The sequence below is a fragment of the Rissa tridactyla genome, chromosome 6, assembly GCF_028500815.1.
Source record: "Rissa tridactyla isolate bRisTri1 chromosome 6, bRisTri1.patW.cur.20221130, whole genome shotgun sequence".
Lineage (NCBI taxonomy): Eukaryota > Metazoa > Chordata > Aves > Charadriiformes > Laridae > Rissa > Rissa tridactyla.
Genome location: NC_071471.1, coordinates 49,252,942 through 49,272,423, shown reverse-complemented (window position 1 = coordinate 49,272,423; position 19,482 = coordinate 49,252,942). Strand labels below are relative to the sequence as shown.

The 19,482-nt window shown below is 37.7% G+C and overlaps 1 protein-coding gene across 2 annotated transcripts in view; it reads left to right on the top strand.

The window, feature by feature from the left end:
* ADK (adenosine kinase) overlaps positions 1–19,482 on the top strand; it is a 298,411-nt gene that overhangs the window by 239,570 nt on the left and 39,359 nt on the right. For both annotated transcript variants that reach the window (XM_054207000.1, XM_054207001.1), the window contains exons 8-9: positions 10,237–10,272; positions 16,906–17,020. In XM_054207000.1, coding sequence (XP_054062975.1) covers positions 10,237–10,272; positions 16,906–17,020 — 151 coding nt within the window. The remainder of the gene's footprint in view (positions 1–10,236; positions 10,273–16,905; positions 17,021–19,482) is intronic.

Genomic DNA, 19,482 nt, shown 5'->3' with positions numbered 1-19,482 from the left:
TCATAGAGCAAATGATCACAATGAAAGAAAGGGGCTTGCATACAGTTATTCATGAAATAATGTATTGCTAAACTATGCACTTTTAACAAATAAGTTATTGTCATAATTACGCTGTTATGTATTAGGTGAAAGATTAGTGATCTTTGATTCAGGAATGTAATTTTACCTAATCATATGGAATTTAGAATTTTTTTCTGTAGGAATTCATACATATTTACACATTTTATATTCTTTTTTGCATCTTACTCTTTATCATTTTCCTTTTTTTTTTATGAGAATATGGTGTCTTAAAAGTAGAAAGAAGTGTTGAGGAAGTTTATAGTTTGCTTTCTGTCATAGGAATTCTGAACCTCACTTCTTGAAAAAATTTCACTTTCATGTTTGAAAGCATAGTAACAAAACCAACCAGTAGGATAGTCATGATTTTTTTTTCTAATATTTTACCTAATTTTTAAAGGAAAAAGCAATTATAATGAAATGAGAATTATTTGACTGCATGAAGCAATTGGTTATAGGTAATTTGAATGTCTGCTGCCAAGCATATTATAACCCACATGAAATAGTTAGGTGAAGTTCAGTGGTCAAGACATTAATGGACTTGGATGTTTTCTTCATCTTTGGTGTGCTGTACTGATGCTAGCAGTCCTTTGGCCAGCAGAAGCTGGATGGGAGGGTGTTTCCCGGTTTGAGAGATACTGCTTGTTTGTCAGAACAGCTTGTTCTGATGCATTTGTAGTCCCTGACTGTCCTCACCTGCTGCATGGCTGTGGTTGGTTGCTTGGTTTCTTTAGCTATTTCTTTTCCATCCTAGCACTCATCTGACTTTTCTGCCATCTACCAATAAGTCTTTGACAAAGTCTTTCCCTGTCTGCCTAGCCCTGGCGTGGATTTTATCCCATGCTTGGAGTCAGTAGCTACTATCTTAATGCAAAGTATAATATCAAATTTTAAAGACTGGGCTGCGTTAGGAAGAGCACTGCTAGCAGGTGGAGGGGTGGTGATCCTTCCCCTCGACTCAGAAGCGGTGAGATGCATCTGGAGTGCCGGGTCCAGTTCTGGGCTCTCCAGCGCAAGAAAGACATGGGCTTACTGGATTGATACCAGCGAAGGGCCACAGAGGTGACTGAGGGTTCGGAGCATCTGTCATATGAGAAGAGGAGACTGAGACCCTCAAGAAGAAGAGGTTCAGGGTGATCTTCTCAATGCATATAATACCTAACGAGAGGTAGTAAATAAGATGGAGCCAGGCTCTTCGCAGCCGTGTCCAGTGACAGGACAAGAGGCAACAGGCACAAATTCAGCTACAGGAAATTCTCACTTAAGCATAAGAATAAACCTTTACTGTGAGGGTGGTCAAATGCTGGGACAGGTTTCCCAGAGAGGCTATGGAGTCTCCATCCTTGGAGATATTCAAAACCCGATAGTCCTGGGCAGCCTGCTCTAGCTGACCCTGCTTGAGGAGTGGGGTTGAAATAGATGATCTTCAGAGGCCCCCTCCAATCTCAACCACTCTGTGATTTTGTAATACTTTTAAAAAATACATTGGAATTTGTGATCCCTCTCATTTCATTACTTGACTTTTCTTTCAGTCTCTGCTCTGTCTTAGCCCATCTCATGCTCAGGTTGGCTTCTCTTAGAAAAGGAACAAACATATCAAAAAAACACTCGTCCTCAAACACTCGCTAGTCAGAAGCAGGTGAATTCTAACTTTTATATATTTTAAAAAAATTGTTGCAAGAAATTAGTAGCTTGTCCAAGATGATAAATAGTGCCTTAGTCACATCTGGAATTACAGCTTATGTTCTTCAGTCAGGACCACAGTGACCTAACTGTGGTCAGATTGAAATTTTGTTTTTCCATGCAATGACCATGTTGTGAGGGAGAGTCACTAGTACAGACTGAGAGCTAGGGTTTCCTTCCATAAAGTAGCTAAAACTGAAAATACAAGAAAAAAACATATCTTGAATAGTCATATCTTGGACACGGACAAATTCATCGTCAAATTAGCATTAAATAGCCCAACAAACTCCAGTAAGAATCTTTAAGTCAACTGGGTTCAAACTTAATTGGACAGGTAAAATGGGTAATATTAAGATCAGTTAAAAAGTGTTATTGCTAGAGGTTGCAGTGAGCAATTTTATTTTCTTGCTGAAGTTAACAAGCAGTGCAAGCCTTGCACATGAAGAGAGTAACGCGATGATTACTCTTTACAGGGTTCCCAATACCATAAGCCTTACTTACAATTCTAAATGTCGGTGCGTGACATCATACCAAACAAAGTATATAAAACAACTGAATTTCACTGCTAAAAAGGTGTTAACCTTTTAGCTGGACTAGAGACAAGTCCTGCTGGATTCCGGCACTTTTAGCCCAATATCTGATTATTCTCTTCACCTGAAATTGCGAGAGGAGAATATCTTGTCAGTGATTTCAGGCTAATCTGAGTGGTTGCAATCATAGAAGGCCTTGTTGAAAACGATGCAATCTTTTATTTCTGTTTGTCATCTTTCAGCCAGAAAGTTAACACTAAGAGCATGCAATGAACAGTATTAAAGACTTCAAAAGACCCTGCACATCTTTTATTTTTTATGTGTGTATAAAACTCCTAGCTCTTAAATTAATTTTAATATATTTATTTTCGTTTTTATTTTGTTCTCCTGATTCAGTGGTGATTAAGGAAGGGGTCTTTTTTTCTTCTCCCTCTTTTCTGATCATGATGCATCTATTCTTAAGATAGAGACAGACACGTTTGTATAGAGAGGTGGTGTAAGGAAGTATAGTTCACTGATTTGATGCTTATGATACGTGAGGAGAGAGACACACACAGAGTCATAGGCAGTTGAGTTCTTTAGGTAAGGATGTAACACAGAGATATAACTAATAGTGCCTTATCCATCATAAAATTTCAAAATGGCTCAGAGGCATATCACTGCTGCAGCTGTTGCAGACCCTGTAATGGCATTAAGCTCTGACTCAGGGTGATTTTTTCTTTAGAAGATTCTAGCGGGAACTATAGTTCTGGTAATAACCTGAATAGGAGAATAAATAACTTGAATATTAATGAATTGTACGTAATATGGATGTTAGAGGGTGAACCCAAGCAGGACAGGAAATACGTTTCTTTCTCAATTCTTTTCACACCAGGCTTTTTCAGGCAAAACCCTCTGGTACTCTGCCAGAACCCCCTCTGAACGTTACAACTTTAACACCATATGGTATTTATACTTGTTCTGATTATTCACTTTAACTGATTATTATTATTTTATATTTTCACCTATTGAGTGAAAGTAGTGTAGATATATTTACCAGTATCTTTACTGGAGCAAGCTGAAATAATATTTTAGGATATGATATGAACTCTTGCTATCCTTTATGAAGAAAAGCAATTTTGGAGTCTGGCACTGCTCATGGGAAAACTAAAGAGGGAAAAAAACACCTCAGTGTTCCTTTATGATAATCTGCCCATCCAATTGATGCCAGCTGTGCTTTCTTCAGTAATAACCAGCGAGGGGTAGGTACTTGCTCAGATACTGCTGATTTTCAGTGTCGATTCTCAAGCTGTGTGCGGGGTCTGTCCATTCTGTGACCAGCTTTTATCGATCTTCTCTGAAACGTGAGCAGGTGTACACCACTGACCAAATCAAAGATTAGTCTTTGTACTTGTCAAACAAAATAATTTGGAAGCATTACATCCATGTAACACATCCCCAAGTATAGCTCAGATTTTATCAGCTGTAGCAAAATTTCACCAGATAGACGTTTGTTTCAGAAAATATGCTGGGAGGTTCTTTTGACTCCTGTTTCTCAAACTCTCATATGACCCATATTAAAGCAACTGTCTCTGGGGGAAATAAAAAAAGTTAAAAAAGGATAACATCGCATTCGCCTCCTGAGCCCTGAATGCCTTTATAAATGGCCATTTTTTAATAAAGGCATATGAGCTTGTATTGCTTTTACAGAGTGCGGTGTTGTAATAGTTGACCTGAAAGTAACGCTTATCTAAATCAGATTACAATGACATAAAAGGCTGTGTGGGACAATCCACAGTGTTTTGAGTAACTGTTGATAACTATTTAGCACTGAATTGAAGAGGAACGTTTGTATCTTACCACTAACCACAATAAATGTATGGTTGGCACTAAAGGTTAGTGATGCAGCCGGAACTATGTCCTATAGACTTTCCATCCATTCATTTTAAATAAGAGAATGATAGTGGTCATTTGTTGAAATTATGTTTTCAAGTGATTATCAGATAGTCTTCAGCAGTAGCTGCCTCTGACTCCTTGGGTAGGTCATGGTTATCATTACCACAGCTTGGACATCACCCCTATGTGCATAGCAGGAAAGCAATTTTAGTTCTTGCATGCACTTAATTCAGCGTGTTAAGAAGTGTGTATCTGTCATTATATATGTGTATATATATGCATCTATTATTTTCTTACTCAAAATTGGGATGGGCAATAAAATCAGGTACAACTCGGCTTGGCTTTGTGTAGCGTACACAGGAAGGAGCGGTATAAAGACAGATCACATTACTGCACCTTTATGGGCTGCATTAGATACCCGGATTTGATACAAGAACACCCCACCAACTGTGTTGTGCAGTTAGTGGGTGTACGTATGACACCTTTGTTATAATTCAAAGGCAGCAACTGAAAAGCCATTGTCCTGTCTGTGCCTTAAGCCATGTTTCCAGGGTCATATTTAGTGTAAACTTGCCTGGAGCTGGAAGAGTGGAAAACACGGCATGGCACAGCTCACTGGCCCCCCTCCTTAAAAACTAGCTTAGCTCCTGCCCTGTGGCGAGTGTTTTATGAAGGAAAAACCAAAAGGACAGCACGTGGTAATCTTGACAGAAGTATTCTTCGTGACTTACCTTCTGACAAAAAAAAGAGGGAGATTTTAACAAAAGATGTCTTTTAAGGGCCTGTATTCAGAATTACTGGGCACAAAAGATACTGCTGAAATCGAAGGTTCTCAGTACGTATGGAGTATATAAAACTAAGGGGATAGTTTTGAAAGCAGAGAATTTTATAAGAAAGCTCTTTGTTGAGGTCAAGGAAAGATGACAGAAGGACAGGGAGATAGGAAGGACAAACATGGCTACCTAAGGAAAGCTGAAGTGCAAGTGTTTGTAATTACATTATAATAAAGCAGGAGACTTCCGTGTCTCTCTAGTGTAGTGAGACAAATACTACGTGAAATTTTGTTTGGTTATTTTTTATTATTTTAGAAAGCTTAACAAGTATATGGTCCTTGAATAAAACATCTTTCAGAAATACAAGTCTTTAGCAGCTATCTCTAAGAAAGAAGATTGTCAATATAATACAAGTTTGATTATTTGAGTCAGTCTTCTACAGAATGAAGATGCAGATATCAGTGTGCATCACTTGCATGAGTCTTCCCTATATTCCCTTCCATTTGCTTATTTTACTTTGTTGTCACCCGTTTCATTTAAATAACAGGGTTTTAATGTTAGAGAAAATTTCTGCAACTAACACTGCGTTGCAGCAAACAAGGCAAGCTGTAGAAAAGCAAGGAAGGATACAAAGAACACAAAGTTGTACCAGGTTTAGAGATGAACTCCTGAGTGGGATTGATAGTACTAAATTATTGTACTCGGGAAAAAGGGAATTATCTGCCTGAGATAATCGTAACCTTTAATGTGTTCAAGGAAACAATGTAAATGAAAGAAAGCTAACAATTCATACTTCGTAGAAGACAGTCGTACAACGGCAGTAGCCTGAAGTTAAGGAAGAAAATATTTTAAGATTGATTTTTAGAAGATTTTAGCAGTTAAAAAGGTCTTATAAGGTATAGTGGGGGAAGTACTGTTCAAGTTATAACCAAACATGGTTGGTACCAGTAGGAATGGTTCCATCAAATGCAAATACTAAGCGGATGGTCCTCATAGTCATTTACTGTTTTGTATTGGGTGAGTCCACTCAAGTTTGCTTTTTTATTTTTTTTTGTCATTATACACTCTGATATACTGCAAAGATCTTCCTCTGCAGTTACACATGCGCTCTGTGTGTGTGCGGGCTTAAAATTACATTGATTCATCAGCCGGGCTGAACCCACTAAATCACAGATTTGTTACGCAGAGGAAGAGGATGATACTCCTGAAAATGTGAATAGGCCTTGTTTTGGGTGAATCAGGAAGTTTTCAGTTATTGCAATAGAAAGTCCCTCAAAAACCTGCCAGTAATCCCCCAATTAAAAAAAGTTAAATCCAATTTATTTATTTTTCCCCAAGGAAAAACAGAGAATTAGAGCGAGCTGCACAGGGTAGTACTATAATATGTGAGTTTGGGTTATTCTGTAAGATGTGTCTTCTACCAAGAAGGATGGCAGGGGAGGGATTAGCTTCAGTGTCCCCTGCATTTGCTTTCTTGTTGTAATTATGGGAAATGCATTCAGTGTGCAAGGGTATCATTGCTGTCCTGCTGTTTTATCATTTCTTTATGAGATAATGTTGATTTCACCAATGAAATGCAAATTTAGTTTACAGTGCTCCTTTTCTCTGTATAAAGGTTAAAATGCATATTGTAGATAATACTGTTGGTGGTGCTTTTGAAACAGTCTTTGTCAGCTAATTTTAGCAATACATGGTTGTAAATGCTGTTCATTGCAACTGCATGAGTTTTATGTTGGCCCACATTAATTAAATTTAACCCAGTGTGCGTGTTGTTACCATTTTGGCTATGATATGATCAAGTTGTCATAAAACCTTGGTACCAACAAAAAAAAAATTGGGATGTGTCGAGTATATTTGATATATAGTGTGCCTGCTGTGTGTTATGGCAAATTGAACGTGCAATTATTGAAGTTAAGCTATCTTAACTCTATAATCCTAAAAGTCTTCTAACACGGGGGGCTAACGAACACTCCTAGGAATGCAGATGCTAATGAATTCTGTGTTTGGAGGGTATGTTTCTGTTTACTTATAAACAAATAGTTTGTATTGCTGGTGATAAAAGGGCTCAGAATTTTAACAAGTCCTGTTACAATTAGCCCCAGTGTAGATTATAGACAGCTCTATTTACTAAATGCTGGGACTCCAACAGCAATAAAATACATGCAAGAATGGAAGTAGTTTTCAGCTAGCAAGCGAGTTCTAACATAACAGCAAGGCCAGTACTAACGGAAGTTGTCTTTTTTTATTGTTATCTCTTTAATTTATCTCGCTTTCCTGTGTAAACTGCTCGCTATTGTGCAGAGAGAGGGTGTGTGTTAACTTTGGTGACATTGTGTTACTCCCATTAAGTAATGCTGTACACAGGTTTTTTTCAGCGTGACTACTTAGGATTTTTTTTTTTTTGCCAAACTGCGTGAGCCAAATAATGTTTCATAATTGATAACAAATCCCATTTCTACTTTAGGCGGTACAGCAATAAATTTGCTGTCGCGGTTAGTAAAAGGATTATATGGAAAAAGGAGTGTGAGTTTTTAGTATGAAAGAGTAAAAAGGTGGGGGAGAGGATTTTATGAAATGAGATGTTCTGTTATAGACAATAATGGAAAATGGCTCTGAAAATGCTGAGTTGGAGTAATGAAGGAATAATGTCTAAAGTTTATCAAAACCGAAAGAACTCCTGATGTGAAATGAAGCCTCCTAAGAAAATTCTGTTCTGTGGCTGTTTTGCTTTGCTGTTGTCGCCTGTCACGCATGAATGAAAATGCTGCATTCTCCGGGGAGCGGTAAAGCTTCTGTGTAGGTTGTTTATTTCCTTAATCCCTCCTTCTTCGTGATTTCCAATGTCAGATATAAAATGGAAAGCCTGTAAATATAGTGATTATCATACTGATTATCACCTGCATCGGGGAACGCCCTGGCTGGCCGTTGTAACCCTAGCAGTCTCCACATGTTACAGCCACTTAGATTTTAACCTGACTACTTTATTAGAGCCGCGGCGCGCTGTATGAGGTGCCCTAGGGCTGCACAGATGGGGTCTGCTTGTTTCCTGTTCTCACTGTTATTGTGAATAGATACTAAAAGGTTCTCATCGCTTTTATCTGGTTAATTTACTTTGAACTGTCCCTGGCATTCAGGGCCTGCTTCACATTTCTCACCATTTTGCAAACACCAAACTGTAGTCCCCAAACGTGTGTTTTGAGCTTTATTATCTTTTTTTTTTTTTTTTTTTTTTTTTTTTTTTACTGGAAGGGCCTTAATTCTTAAAGGGCTGTAATTCGGAGAGAGGCTGATTCTTCAGGGGCTGTGGGCACAGTCCTTGCTGAAAGAAGCCGCTCAGGAGCTATTCTGAGTTCGGTTGATAGAAGAGAAGAAAATTAAGATTGCTGTTGTTCTTTGGGGCGTTCAGACACCCTTAGATTAGAGGTCAACTGCAGGAAAATGTATGATTGTATGCTAGCTACCATTATTCATGTAGCCGGGCAGCAGACCAGGCTAAAAGATGACGCTCTTAACAGGAAAATCCAAAGATGAGATACTTTTTAACAAATGTGCAATCATTTATCCTTTCTTGTGGAAGGGCCAGGTCTTTTGAACCACATGTGCTATGCATGGGTGCCCCAGTACAGAAAATTAAGATGAATTCTCTCAAAGTCTCCCACATAAGGAAACACTACTTAACTGGAATAGTTTTTATTTCACAGATGTAAGAATGTACTGGTGTCCAGTTTCCTGGCCAAACAATAGTTTAACACAGATGTTAATGTCCTGCTGCATTGGGACATTAAAGAAATCCCCTTAGGACAGATCAGTGTAACTTCCGATTTCAATTGCACGACCAAAATCCTGAGGTTAAAGAAGTAATTTGGCTAGAGTACTTAATTTTTATTCCGTTTTCTTATTCTCTGCCCCCTTATCACTCCCTTGTTTCTCTTTTTTATTTTTTTTTTTTTCCTGTGTCTCGTCCCCATTTGAGGCTTTCTTGATTGTGTTGCCATCCATTGTAAGTGCGTCACTTCAGAGTGGAAGCTTGCAGGCTCCTTTTTTCATACGAGCATAGGCTTTGTTAATCACATGCTGGTTTAGGAAAACACTGCATGATATCTCTGAACCCCACACTCCTTCTTGACAGCCAGGCTAGCAAATGTCATTGACTGTGTGATGTACAAGAAGGAATTCAATTGTAAGTAAATTGTCAAAGTGGCTAACCTTGCCCGCACCCAATTGTCAGGACCATGATTCAGTTTTTCTGTCAACATCAGCTAAGGCTAACCCGGTCAGCCTTATGTTTCTGCAGTGAAGCAGCCTGAGGAGTTGTGCTTTTCAGCTTATCACATTTTATTAACCTCAACTTACTGTTGTTATAATCAATTGTACCCACTTCAAATTCTTATATTGCCCCCAAATTGGCAGATCATCTAGGTCCACAAGTAGCTATTTTCTGCAGCACTGAAAACTGTCCTAGGGACGCTGGGCTTAAATGGGTTGGTACAGTAGTTATTTTTGTTTAGTTGGATCAACTCACCATTTTGGCTCAAGACTTATCCCTCTATTAATATCACTTGGCAAAGCTCATCTGGAAGAATGCAAGTTAAAACATAAAAGACTTAGAGGGTTTGCTGCAATATTTGCAATGTTAAGGTAGAAAGGGAGTAAGGGAAAAACATTGCTATTGTCTTCTGTCTCCTTGCTTTTATTTCAAAACAGATTTTAATTGCTCCCATTAATATAAATAAGAAATGAGGACATTCTGATACCCTGATGTTTCCTCTGTTCTTTCAGGAAAAGAACATAGTTAAATTGCCTAAAGCAGTGATTAAGACATCAGAGTATTTTAAAATGCTCATCTGATTCCACCACAAGGGTTTGAGCACATTTTGTGATCCTGTTTTTTTTTTTAAAGCACTGTAGATGATAAATGATTTTTTAAAATGGCTTGATAACCTGTATCCCATGAAGTGCCATACATAAATGGAGATACGATACAGTTTCAATCAAAAATATGTCCGAAGGGTGTTTGTCTGGGTTTGAAGTAGTGGTTTCCTAGTCAAAGTCCTATCTCCAAAAGTAACTTTCCTCGCCTGGAAAAAACATGTTGTACCTTCTTTATTTGAAGTTGTGAAGTGTGTTGACATTGTGCTGTTGTTGGGCTTGAGGGAAGGAGGGGGAAGCTTTTGGTGCGACTATCAGAATTGAACAACTGTATGTGGGTATATTGAGATAATCGTGTAAAAGGGAAACTGGCTGAATGAGTTTCAGAATGTGTTATTTCTTCATTATCTAGCACTTTATAATTAACTGTTCTTTTTTTATTATTTCAGGAAGCTGCCACTTTTGCTAGAGAGCAAGGCTTTGAGGTGAGTTAACCCACAATTGCACACTAAACAGATCCTAAAGGTTTTTTTTCTTGCTGATAATGAAGTTCTTTTGGACAATGATTGATGTGCTATTATACTCTCCAAGCCTCGCAGCGGTTGCCATGGAAACTTGGCAGTCGTCATGGTTTCTTTGTTCTGCCAGCTCAGTGTTATGACGCACTCTGCTAGGTCTGCACCCAACATCGCCTACAGATGTTATTTATTGAATTTTGAAAAGCCTCTTGGGAAGCCGAGAGGTTGGGCACGGTTTCAAGCTGCCTCTGCAGATATGGGACCTGTCAGTTTGTTCAGTTAAAAAGCTACCTCATTAGCTGCATTACACTCCAGAAGGATTCACTGCTAAAGCAGTGGTGAAGCAAGACTAAATAGTGAAATATAACACCGCTTAAATAACTTAAACCCTGCCATATGCAGATTATCATTATGCAAATGAATTTTAGAAAGGTGGTATATAAAATTGTTAGGTACTGATTAATGTAAACCATGCTTCTACAAACAGCTTCGTTTAGAAGGGGTTGTGCGGAATTTGTGTTTCAAAACATATTCGAGTTGGTGTTTTCCATCTGTGCTCTAAAAATGTATGATCCTCTACTTTCTTGCAGTAAACACTGTTGATTTTACAGTGATTTTCAGAGCTTTTGATTTCATCTTCTTGAGGTATTTATTTGAATAGTATCTCCCATTGGCTAAATTCAGATAACTTAATCTGGAGAGCTATCAGCCATTGGTCTCTAACGCTGAATTCAAATAGGCAGGTTTTAAATACTATAATTACTGTGACAACGGTTGTGCTAATTTTGCAGATAGTAAGTGATCTTACTGAAATCTAAATTGCAGAACTGAACACACATAAATCCCTTTACATGTTTTTTCCACTGGAATAAGACCCACCTTAATTGATTTGTTTGCAGCGTAAAAGAATAGATAGGAGTTTGACTGCTCAACACCCATTTTGCATAAATAATAGAAGCCGCGCAATTCAAACCGCATCGCTTTAAGAACGTGCCACTTTTGTGTGTGGATGGTTGCCTATAAAAAAAGAAGGAAAGACTGACAGCTTTTGTTCCACAATTTAGATTTCTTTAGAACCGTACACCAGCAGGTACATCAATGCCACCAGTGTTTTAGATATTAAAACTGTGGGCTGTCCCATTTCATTTTATGTTTCCCAAATTCATGTGGCTGCTTTGTAGAAACCAAGACTTTTTATCACTGTCAATTTTCATTTGTATAATCGGTATTGTTAGCATAAAAATACACTTTGAGTTTATCCTATCAAATGAATGAATTTCACAGATGCCTCCAAATATAATGTGAAGCATAACAAATTATTGGTACCCTCTGGTAGCTAGACAATAAAAAAGAAAGGAAGTAGTGTATTAAGTCTATCCATTCTATATTTTTATTGCCCCCTTGAGCTAAAGACTTTGAATGTGCCTGGTTTAAATTCAGTTCTAGTGACAAACTGCTTTTGCCGGTGTCTGCTAACTACCATCATATTAACCTTTCCATTAGTGCTTGCTTAGAGATTCTAGCACGGTTCCTTCTGAACATCCTAAATCTGCCACATTTGATTACAGCATATCAGTAAAGTGCACAATGATTATGATCTTATCTCTTATTACCCCCTTGCTTGGCAACAACTCACCTATCAAGTATACTGACAGACGTGTAAAACTTGGTAAGTGTCCACAGTCTTGTTTTCCCATTGTGCTGTGGAGGCAAAAAAACCCCACACTACTAAGAAAGTATCTTAGGAAAAACTTTAAGAGCTTCATAAGCCTTTCAATTAAAAACAAGAAAAAAATCCAACAACTCTCCAAAGCTTGTAGAACTGATTCTACAATTTATATTGAGAATAGAGAACTGGCAAAACAAGGGAAAGTCAAGTAAAGGACTGGAGTGACCAGAGCAAAAATCAAGGGGATATTTATCATAGAAGTGATGAAAAGTTGCTGGTAGCTGAATTTGAATTGCAGCCTGGAATTTTATTTTTTTAAAAAATCATCAGAAATCTTCCAGCATGAAGAACCAGTTGTGACTAGCTTTTTTTTTGGCTGTTTTTTTTTTAATAGTCTCCTTTTCTACCTTCCAGTAAATTCAAGTTTATGTGGATTAAATGCATCTTTTAAATATTGATTAAGTGTATCTGAAACAATTTTTGCAAAAAAGAAGTCCAATCAAGTCAACTTCATAAAAAATACACCTTTTCTGAAGAAAGAAAATCTTGTCATAGGTAGGACAAAACAGTTCCATGACACAAACCTGTTTATTTCTTTGTAAGAGAAACCACCTTCAAAGGAATTTTTATTTTTATGCTTCACCTTACCAAGAGTTACTTTTCCGTTGTGCTTTGCTGAAATCCAAGGTATTTTTGTAAAATCGGTCATGATATTTGAAGACCGTTATTTCCTTCATTTTGTCTCCTGACCAACACTTACCTGTGACAACCAAAAGTAGAACATTACTTCTGATGCAGTCTCTTCCTGGGCTGCATCAGTGTTTTCTTTTTTTGTGAATTTCATGTTCTAAGACATTTTAAACCTATTAAATAAATAGTAAATTCACTGTCTCTGAAGGCAGTGTTTCATCCTAATTGTATGTTGCACTCATCTCAATAATGCATTATAATAGTCACAATTTTTATCCCAGGGAAGCTCTTGGACTTGGTTCCCCTTGAAGTGGTAGAATAGTTGTCAGTATATTTTAACTGGATGTTTGTAATACATTTCAAATAACAGAATTGCCAGGACAAAGGTTTATGAGCTTTTGTTTTTACAAAATGGTATCTTGCTGTTTATTCTATGTAGGAATTAGGAAAACATCATTCTCCTTTAACATAAAACTTAGGGTTCAGTTCTGTCTGTCAACCCAGAAGTAAAATGAAGTGAGTAGAACAGTATGCATCTAAGGGGTTAGTAGCAGCTGCCACGCAAAATAATTTGTCTTGTTGGAGGCAGAGGTCTCCTCCTAAGTCTGTATTGGTTGGGGAACCAGAGTGGAAAGTTCTGGTACCCTGGACCAAATTTAAGTCTTCAAGTTAACAAGGTCCACTGCACAGGCCCACTATTATCAATGGATTTATGCCTGTTTACGTCAGGGATAGGATAGTCCCAGCTATTGTGTATCTGTTTAGAGGCAAAGATCAGCAGACATAGTTTGACTGGCAGTTTTAACTCTATGCAATTTTTCACATACCTCTCTCTGATCCTGGGATATCTGATGTACTTTCTTTACATGCCTATATACCAATGAATGCTGCATGCAAGGTTTTTCAGGTGCAGCATCAATAGGCAAATTATTGTGAGATTTGTGTGTCAGCTTTGTTAAATCAGATTCTAGTGTATAACTGGATATGTGTGAGTATCCTGTGAATTTAGGACACGTTATAGAGGCTTTAGGACCACAAACCAGTACAGTCCTACCATCACCCATGTCTGTAGATACAGGATGTATAAGAAACTCTTGATAAGCATGCAAGTACGAGTCATTGCAAAACAAATATTATTCATTACAGCTATTTGAAAATACTGTGTATATTCTGAACAGAAATAGGAGATGACAACATTTCGTGATGTTTGCCTGACAATGAAATGAGGGGCACAGTACCTCTGCAGTCATAAGCTGTAAATATTCACATATTATAAAATGTCATACTCGTACCATCAAAATACAAAACGATGCTAAGGCGGAGATGTAGCGTGGAAAAGTTAAAGCTTCCTCAACACTGAGGTTGCAGCTCCTCCACTATATAAGCTCTATTTTATTCTTTTCCTGTGAAGAATTCTAATATAGAAAGTGATTTTAAATAAAAATGGCAAAGTTAATTCTCATGAAAGATGCTATTCAGTTACTTTTGAATTCTGCACAATCAGACACATTTCCAAACCATCCTGTTTTGAAATGTCAGCTTTTTAAAAAATTGCCGCCTTTCCCCTAAATACCTTCCTTCTATTGTTACACGCTTATTATATATTTAATTCTTCCTGAAAACATAACGTGCTTTTTGCTTTCTTTCACCATCTCTTTTATTTCATCCTTTACCACCATTCTTCACTAATCTTTTTCCTCAGGGTCCTCTTTCCCTCATACCCTCATATAAATTCATCTTTATTCTTCCTTAAACTGACGAAATCATCTCTTGATCGTGCCGTTTTCTCCTGTTATAACTTCCTCATTTTCCTTTTAAAATCTGAAGTGCACGTAAATACATAACACAAATATCTTCAAGCTCTTTGATTTCTGTGCCTGCTTTTCTTCACTGTAAATGTGCTTAATAAAGTCACAAGTAGCCACTTCCTACTTAACAAAAACTAAACACCTCTCCCCGGTTTCCTTTGATCTCCAGAATGCTTTATTGCATTTTCTAGTTCATGGATCTCTTAATTATCAAGGCCTGAAATAGTTCAGAATTCAGGTGAACCTTGGGAAGCCTACGTATTACCAAGCTGGAGGGCTGTAATTCTCCATCCATCCCCTATTCAACAGCTTGTGCCACCAGCTGATACCAGCTATTCACAAGTCTCTTAAAAAGACATTTCAAAACAGAAGAGCAGCAATTTCAGGTTTTTTCTCTGGCATCTTTAAGGGACTCCTCGCCTTTGGAGAATTAGGGGTAAGATGACCCCTGTTCACTGTCCTCAGTCCACACAGAGGGGTTCAAGGTTCTTCCCTTTCTTCTCTGGTGGAAGACATTGCCTTCTAAAAGCTATATTAACAGTCTAAGGAGGAGGAAGGAAGAAATAACACAAATAAGAAGGCAGTACATGGAAATGAAAAGAATGAGAGAATTTTAAAAAGAGGTAAAGAGACCAGTTAGTAAGGGCAAATTATTTTCGTGTTTGGCAAATGTGTATAAGTCAATGGGCTCACTGACTACGGAGTTGGGGGAGAAATTAAAGGGAAGCTAAAAGTATTGCAAAAGAGCTAGGTTATTTTCACATAAATAGATACTGGTAAATATATAGCCAAGGCACATTCTCTCTCCGTAAGAAAGGCGAAGTGCTTGAAGATCAAGAAGATTATCAAAAATCAGCAAGTAACCAGGAGTGAATGGTATGCAGATTATAGGTCTTGAAGTGTTTAACTGACCTGCTGGTGAAAAACAGCCAATCTCTTGTTAAAATCAGCAGCTGCAGTCAAAATGGCATGTACTGTAACTGGGTTTCAGAATAACACTATATGCTGATTTTGAAAGGTAAAAATCAATTTATTAATAATATAAATTAATTGTAAGCACTCTGGTAAATGACTTGAAACCCCTCTGGTCAGCTTTATAAATGAATTCTATTCATTATGTAATTGTGTTTAAAAAACGAGTTGGGATTCATAACAAACATGACACAAAACAATGCAGAACATATTGTTCTGTTTCCATATATTCAGCGCTAGGCCCTCACTAAATCAGCTATGTTTCACTACATTTGCTTGTATGCAAGAGCAAACTGAGGAAAAAAGTATGGCGTTATGAATAAAGTGGGAATAGTAAGTAGCACAGGGAATAATTATAGTCTTTCTTCCTTTTCCTAATGTCAAAAAAATAAAAGAAAAAAAGAAAAAGTACAAATGATGGCAAGAAATAGGTTTACATAGACCAAAGTTAATTTGTAGAACTTACTGACTTGAGAGAAATCTAAGAACAAAAGCTTCCCACTTAAAAGGATCTGATGCATATACAAATAACAGGAATACCTATATTTAGGGTAGGTTGAAAACTAAGTAAATTAGAAATTGAAATCCTTGTGTTTCAGATCACAGGGCAACTATGAGAATAGGAAGTATAATATTCTAAAGACAAGTTGTGCCATTAGATTTTCTTGTATCAAATTAAACATTTCAAACTTGTTGCTGTCAAAGAGACAGGATGGATGAGAGATCCAGTTCAGTATGCCAGTGTCTCTGTTCCTACATGTTCTATGGTGTACAGACAAAGTCCCTTTAAAGCCAAGATCCCTGAAATTTTTGCAGCTGAGCCTTTACTTCAGAAAATCGGGGATATGCTGTGCCCCACTGACTATAGCTTTCACCTGTTGCTTGCCTGCACCTCGCTTTTATGCAAGCGGCCAGGGAGCGCAGGGCATGTTCACCTGGGCTCGCAGCCTCTAAGGGGCACGCTGGGTTACTGCCCGAGGTCAGCTGCTCTTGGGAAGTTAGAGAAACAGCATTTGTAATCTTGCTGAAATCGGAGGGATTATAGTACTGTAAAACCTGGCTAAATTGGATGAAAATCAGGCTCAGAGTTTATACAAAGTATTCTCTTACCAATTTTATTTTTAATTTTATGATAGGTAAGGTTAGAATCCAGTCAGCAGCAAAGAAACCCGCTAATTGCTCATTAGGAAATGCTCTGTAATTCCTTTGTTAGCTTTACAGTTTTGCAGCAATTGGAATAGCTGAACTATCATTATCAAGATTAAAAACAATGGTCTCATAGTACTACGTAAACCCTTAGGAGAATGAAATATTCCTCCTTTGAAAATCTTCCTCTGCTGACAATAAAGACTATTTTATACCTAGCCATAAGAAAATAAATCTTTGATCTGCTAATAAAGTTCTAATCTCTCACCGCTCTAGTACGCTGGTAACAAGAATTTTCCTTCTCTCTCTTAATAGACTGAAGACATTAAAGAGATAGCCCGGAAGACACAAGCCCTGCCAAAGGTGAACACGAAAAGGCAACGAATCGTAGTCTTTACCCAGGGGAAAGATGACACCGTAATGGCTACAGGTATATTTTTCAAATCTCCGTTGTCACTCACAGTAAATATTCTAGTTAATCAATTGCAAGTTGTGGTTTTACCAATTATAACTGTTAGAGGGTAGTGGGAGCGTTTGCCTTTTGATGTTACTCCATGTTTCTCATCTGTTATGCTTTTAATTGTTTTAAGATTCTGAATTTGAGAAGTTAATATTTCACAGGAATGCCTGAGAATTTAGTTCTGAACATCTTATGTTCTTTTTTTATAACATAGATCTAAAATATTGATCCAGTTGGTTTTACTCAGATTTTTATGACTTGAGATTTTATCTGTGTAGCCATCTTTGCTGCAAACAAGAACACACTATGCCTGCTGAGAACAGCTGTGCAACAGTATAGTATATTTAAACATTTGTGAAGAGGAGGAAGTGAAATCCAGTACTAAGTGAATTTCCAGGCTTTTTTGCTTTGAGCAGAAAGTCTCACTTTAGCTTTTCTCAGCTGTCTGCTCTTCTGTTCTCAAAGGAGTACGTGGGAAAAAGGTGTTCTAGCAGGGATGCAAGTAGTTTGTGCTGTCTAAATTGATGATGTACAACGCACAGATTTAAGCATTATAAACGTGACTGCCTACCTTTTGACAGTCTCTTTAATTCTGTCCACCTATGCTTCTAGACTAAATAAAGCTATTAAAAACATGAGCTGTGGCAAGCCATTTTAGTCGTTCATGCCTTCACAAGGTAAGTTATTAGGCAGGGCTGAATTCCTCCTTTGGAAATCAAGTGAAGTTGAGGAAGCTCTGCACCTGAGGGACTGGTGCTTACTCATATGATGTTTGCCTCAAAATCAGAATTGGCTTCAGACTGTGGCTGCAGGGCTCGGCACTAAGTAGGTATGTCACTGCTATATAGATCATTCTCAGCAGCAGTTGGAATGATTTCTCCAATAGTTTGCTTCTTCCCCTATTTTGTTAGCTACAAACTGGTTTAAAGGAAATAGAAAGCAGTCATTGAGAGCTGGGTATGTGTATCTCACTGAATAATGATGGAAGTGTTGCTTCCAGAAAGTTACTGCATTACGTGAATGGCCCATATGGAGGCACTCCTCTTGAATGTTGTACAGTTGGCTGAAAAATAGCAGTATAAAAATGTTTTTAAACATGAGGTAGTAATAACGGTAGTAAACCTAAATCTTATATGTAACCCTCCTGTGCTCTTATTTAATTTTCACTGTGTACTTATTTTATTCTTCAAACTGGAGTTGTTAACAAATCCATTAATCCTTTCTTTGATATTTTTACAACTGGGAGCTTATTTGAGGACTGACACTTGCTAATCTTAGCTGTTTGTTCGCTATGAAATGAACTTAAATTAGAGAATGCACTTTATATGCATGATAAATGCAAGATGGATAGAGAGTGTATGCAATGGTGTCAGCTACAAAAGCAAACATGATAAATGTTAAGGCAGTTTTGAGCCGTGGGATAAGCTATTCAGTGCACAAGCATAGCTGAATCTCTTTGCTATGTTGTTATTCATGGCAGCCAAATAAATGTCAATAATAAAAGAGAATTAAAGATTTTCATTTCCCAGAGGCAGTCCTCTAATACAGCTTGATCTTTCATTTCATTTGTAATTCGTTCTCATGTCAGGATGCAATCATTCGCCAGGCTCTGTGTGTCATGTTAAGTCATTTAATAATGATTAAGAACATAAAAATGTTTGGCCTGTGGGGCAATTCTCGAAAGAGATACCAATTTGTTATTGTTTTCCCCCTTTTCCCTTCCTTTGGTGTGGATCATCTTTTTCCCACCTCCCCACATTAAAATAATAATGAAAAAAGGAAAATGTGTCCCTTAATTTAGCATGTGATGATAGCACAGACTGGCATAGAGTACTGTTAACACACTTATTTCAACACTAATTAGGTCGAGTTGCGCTTTGAAACCTGCAGTGGAAAGTGTAAAAAGTTTCTAAATGATCTTTGGAAGAATTACTGCTTTTAGGAGTAGTTACCAGTATAAAAATCATTTCCTTTTTCTAATGCACAGGAGTACATTTTTTAAAAAAGCAGTCTGTGTGTAGTTGTTTATCCTGCCTTTCTGAGGAAACAATAGTGTCTCAACGAGTTTGTGCATAGATTAAAATAGTATTTGCAAAGTCAGCTATGGATTTGGATATGCTTGTTGGTACCTTCTGCTTTATATTTTGTCTAGGTTAATACGAACAACGTGTTTGTTAGTTGGAAGACATTTCTGTCAGTAGCGACTCAACCGGAGGGGATCACTATCGAGGCAAAGGACTCTACTCTTTCTTCCCTTTCTAATACTGCCTTTAACCACCCTTCATCAGCTGTTGGGCAGATCGCATATTCCACTGGTCTTAGTTTATGTCTGAAGGAGCGCGGGATGGAGCTGGAGCTTACAGGTGTGAGAGTAAAAGACTCCAAGGTGCATTTGGCCTTTGTTGGTTTTCTACCTTTTGTTCCTCCTCCCC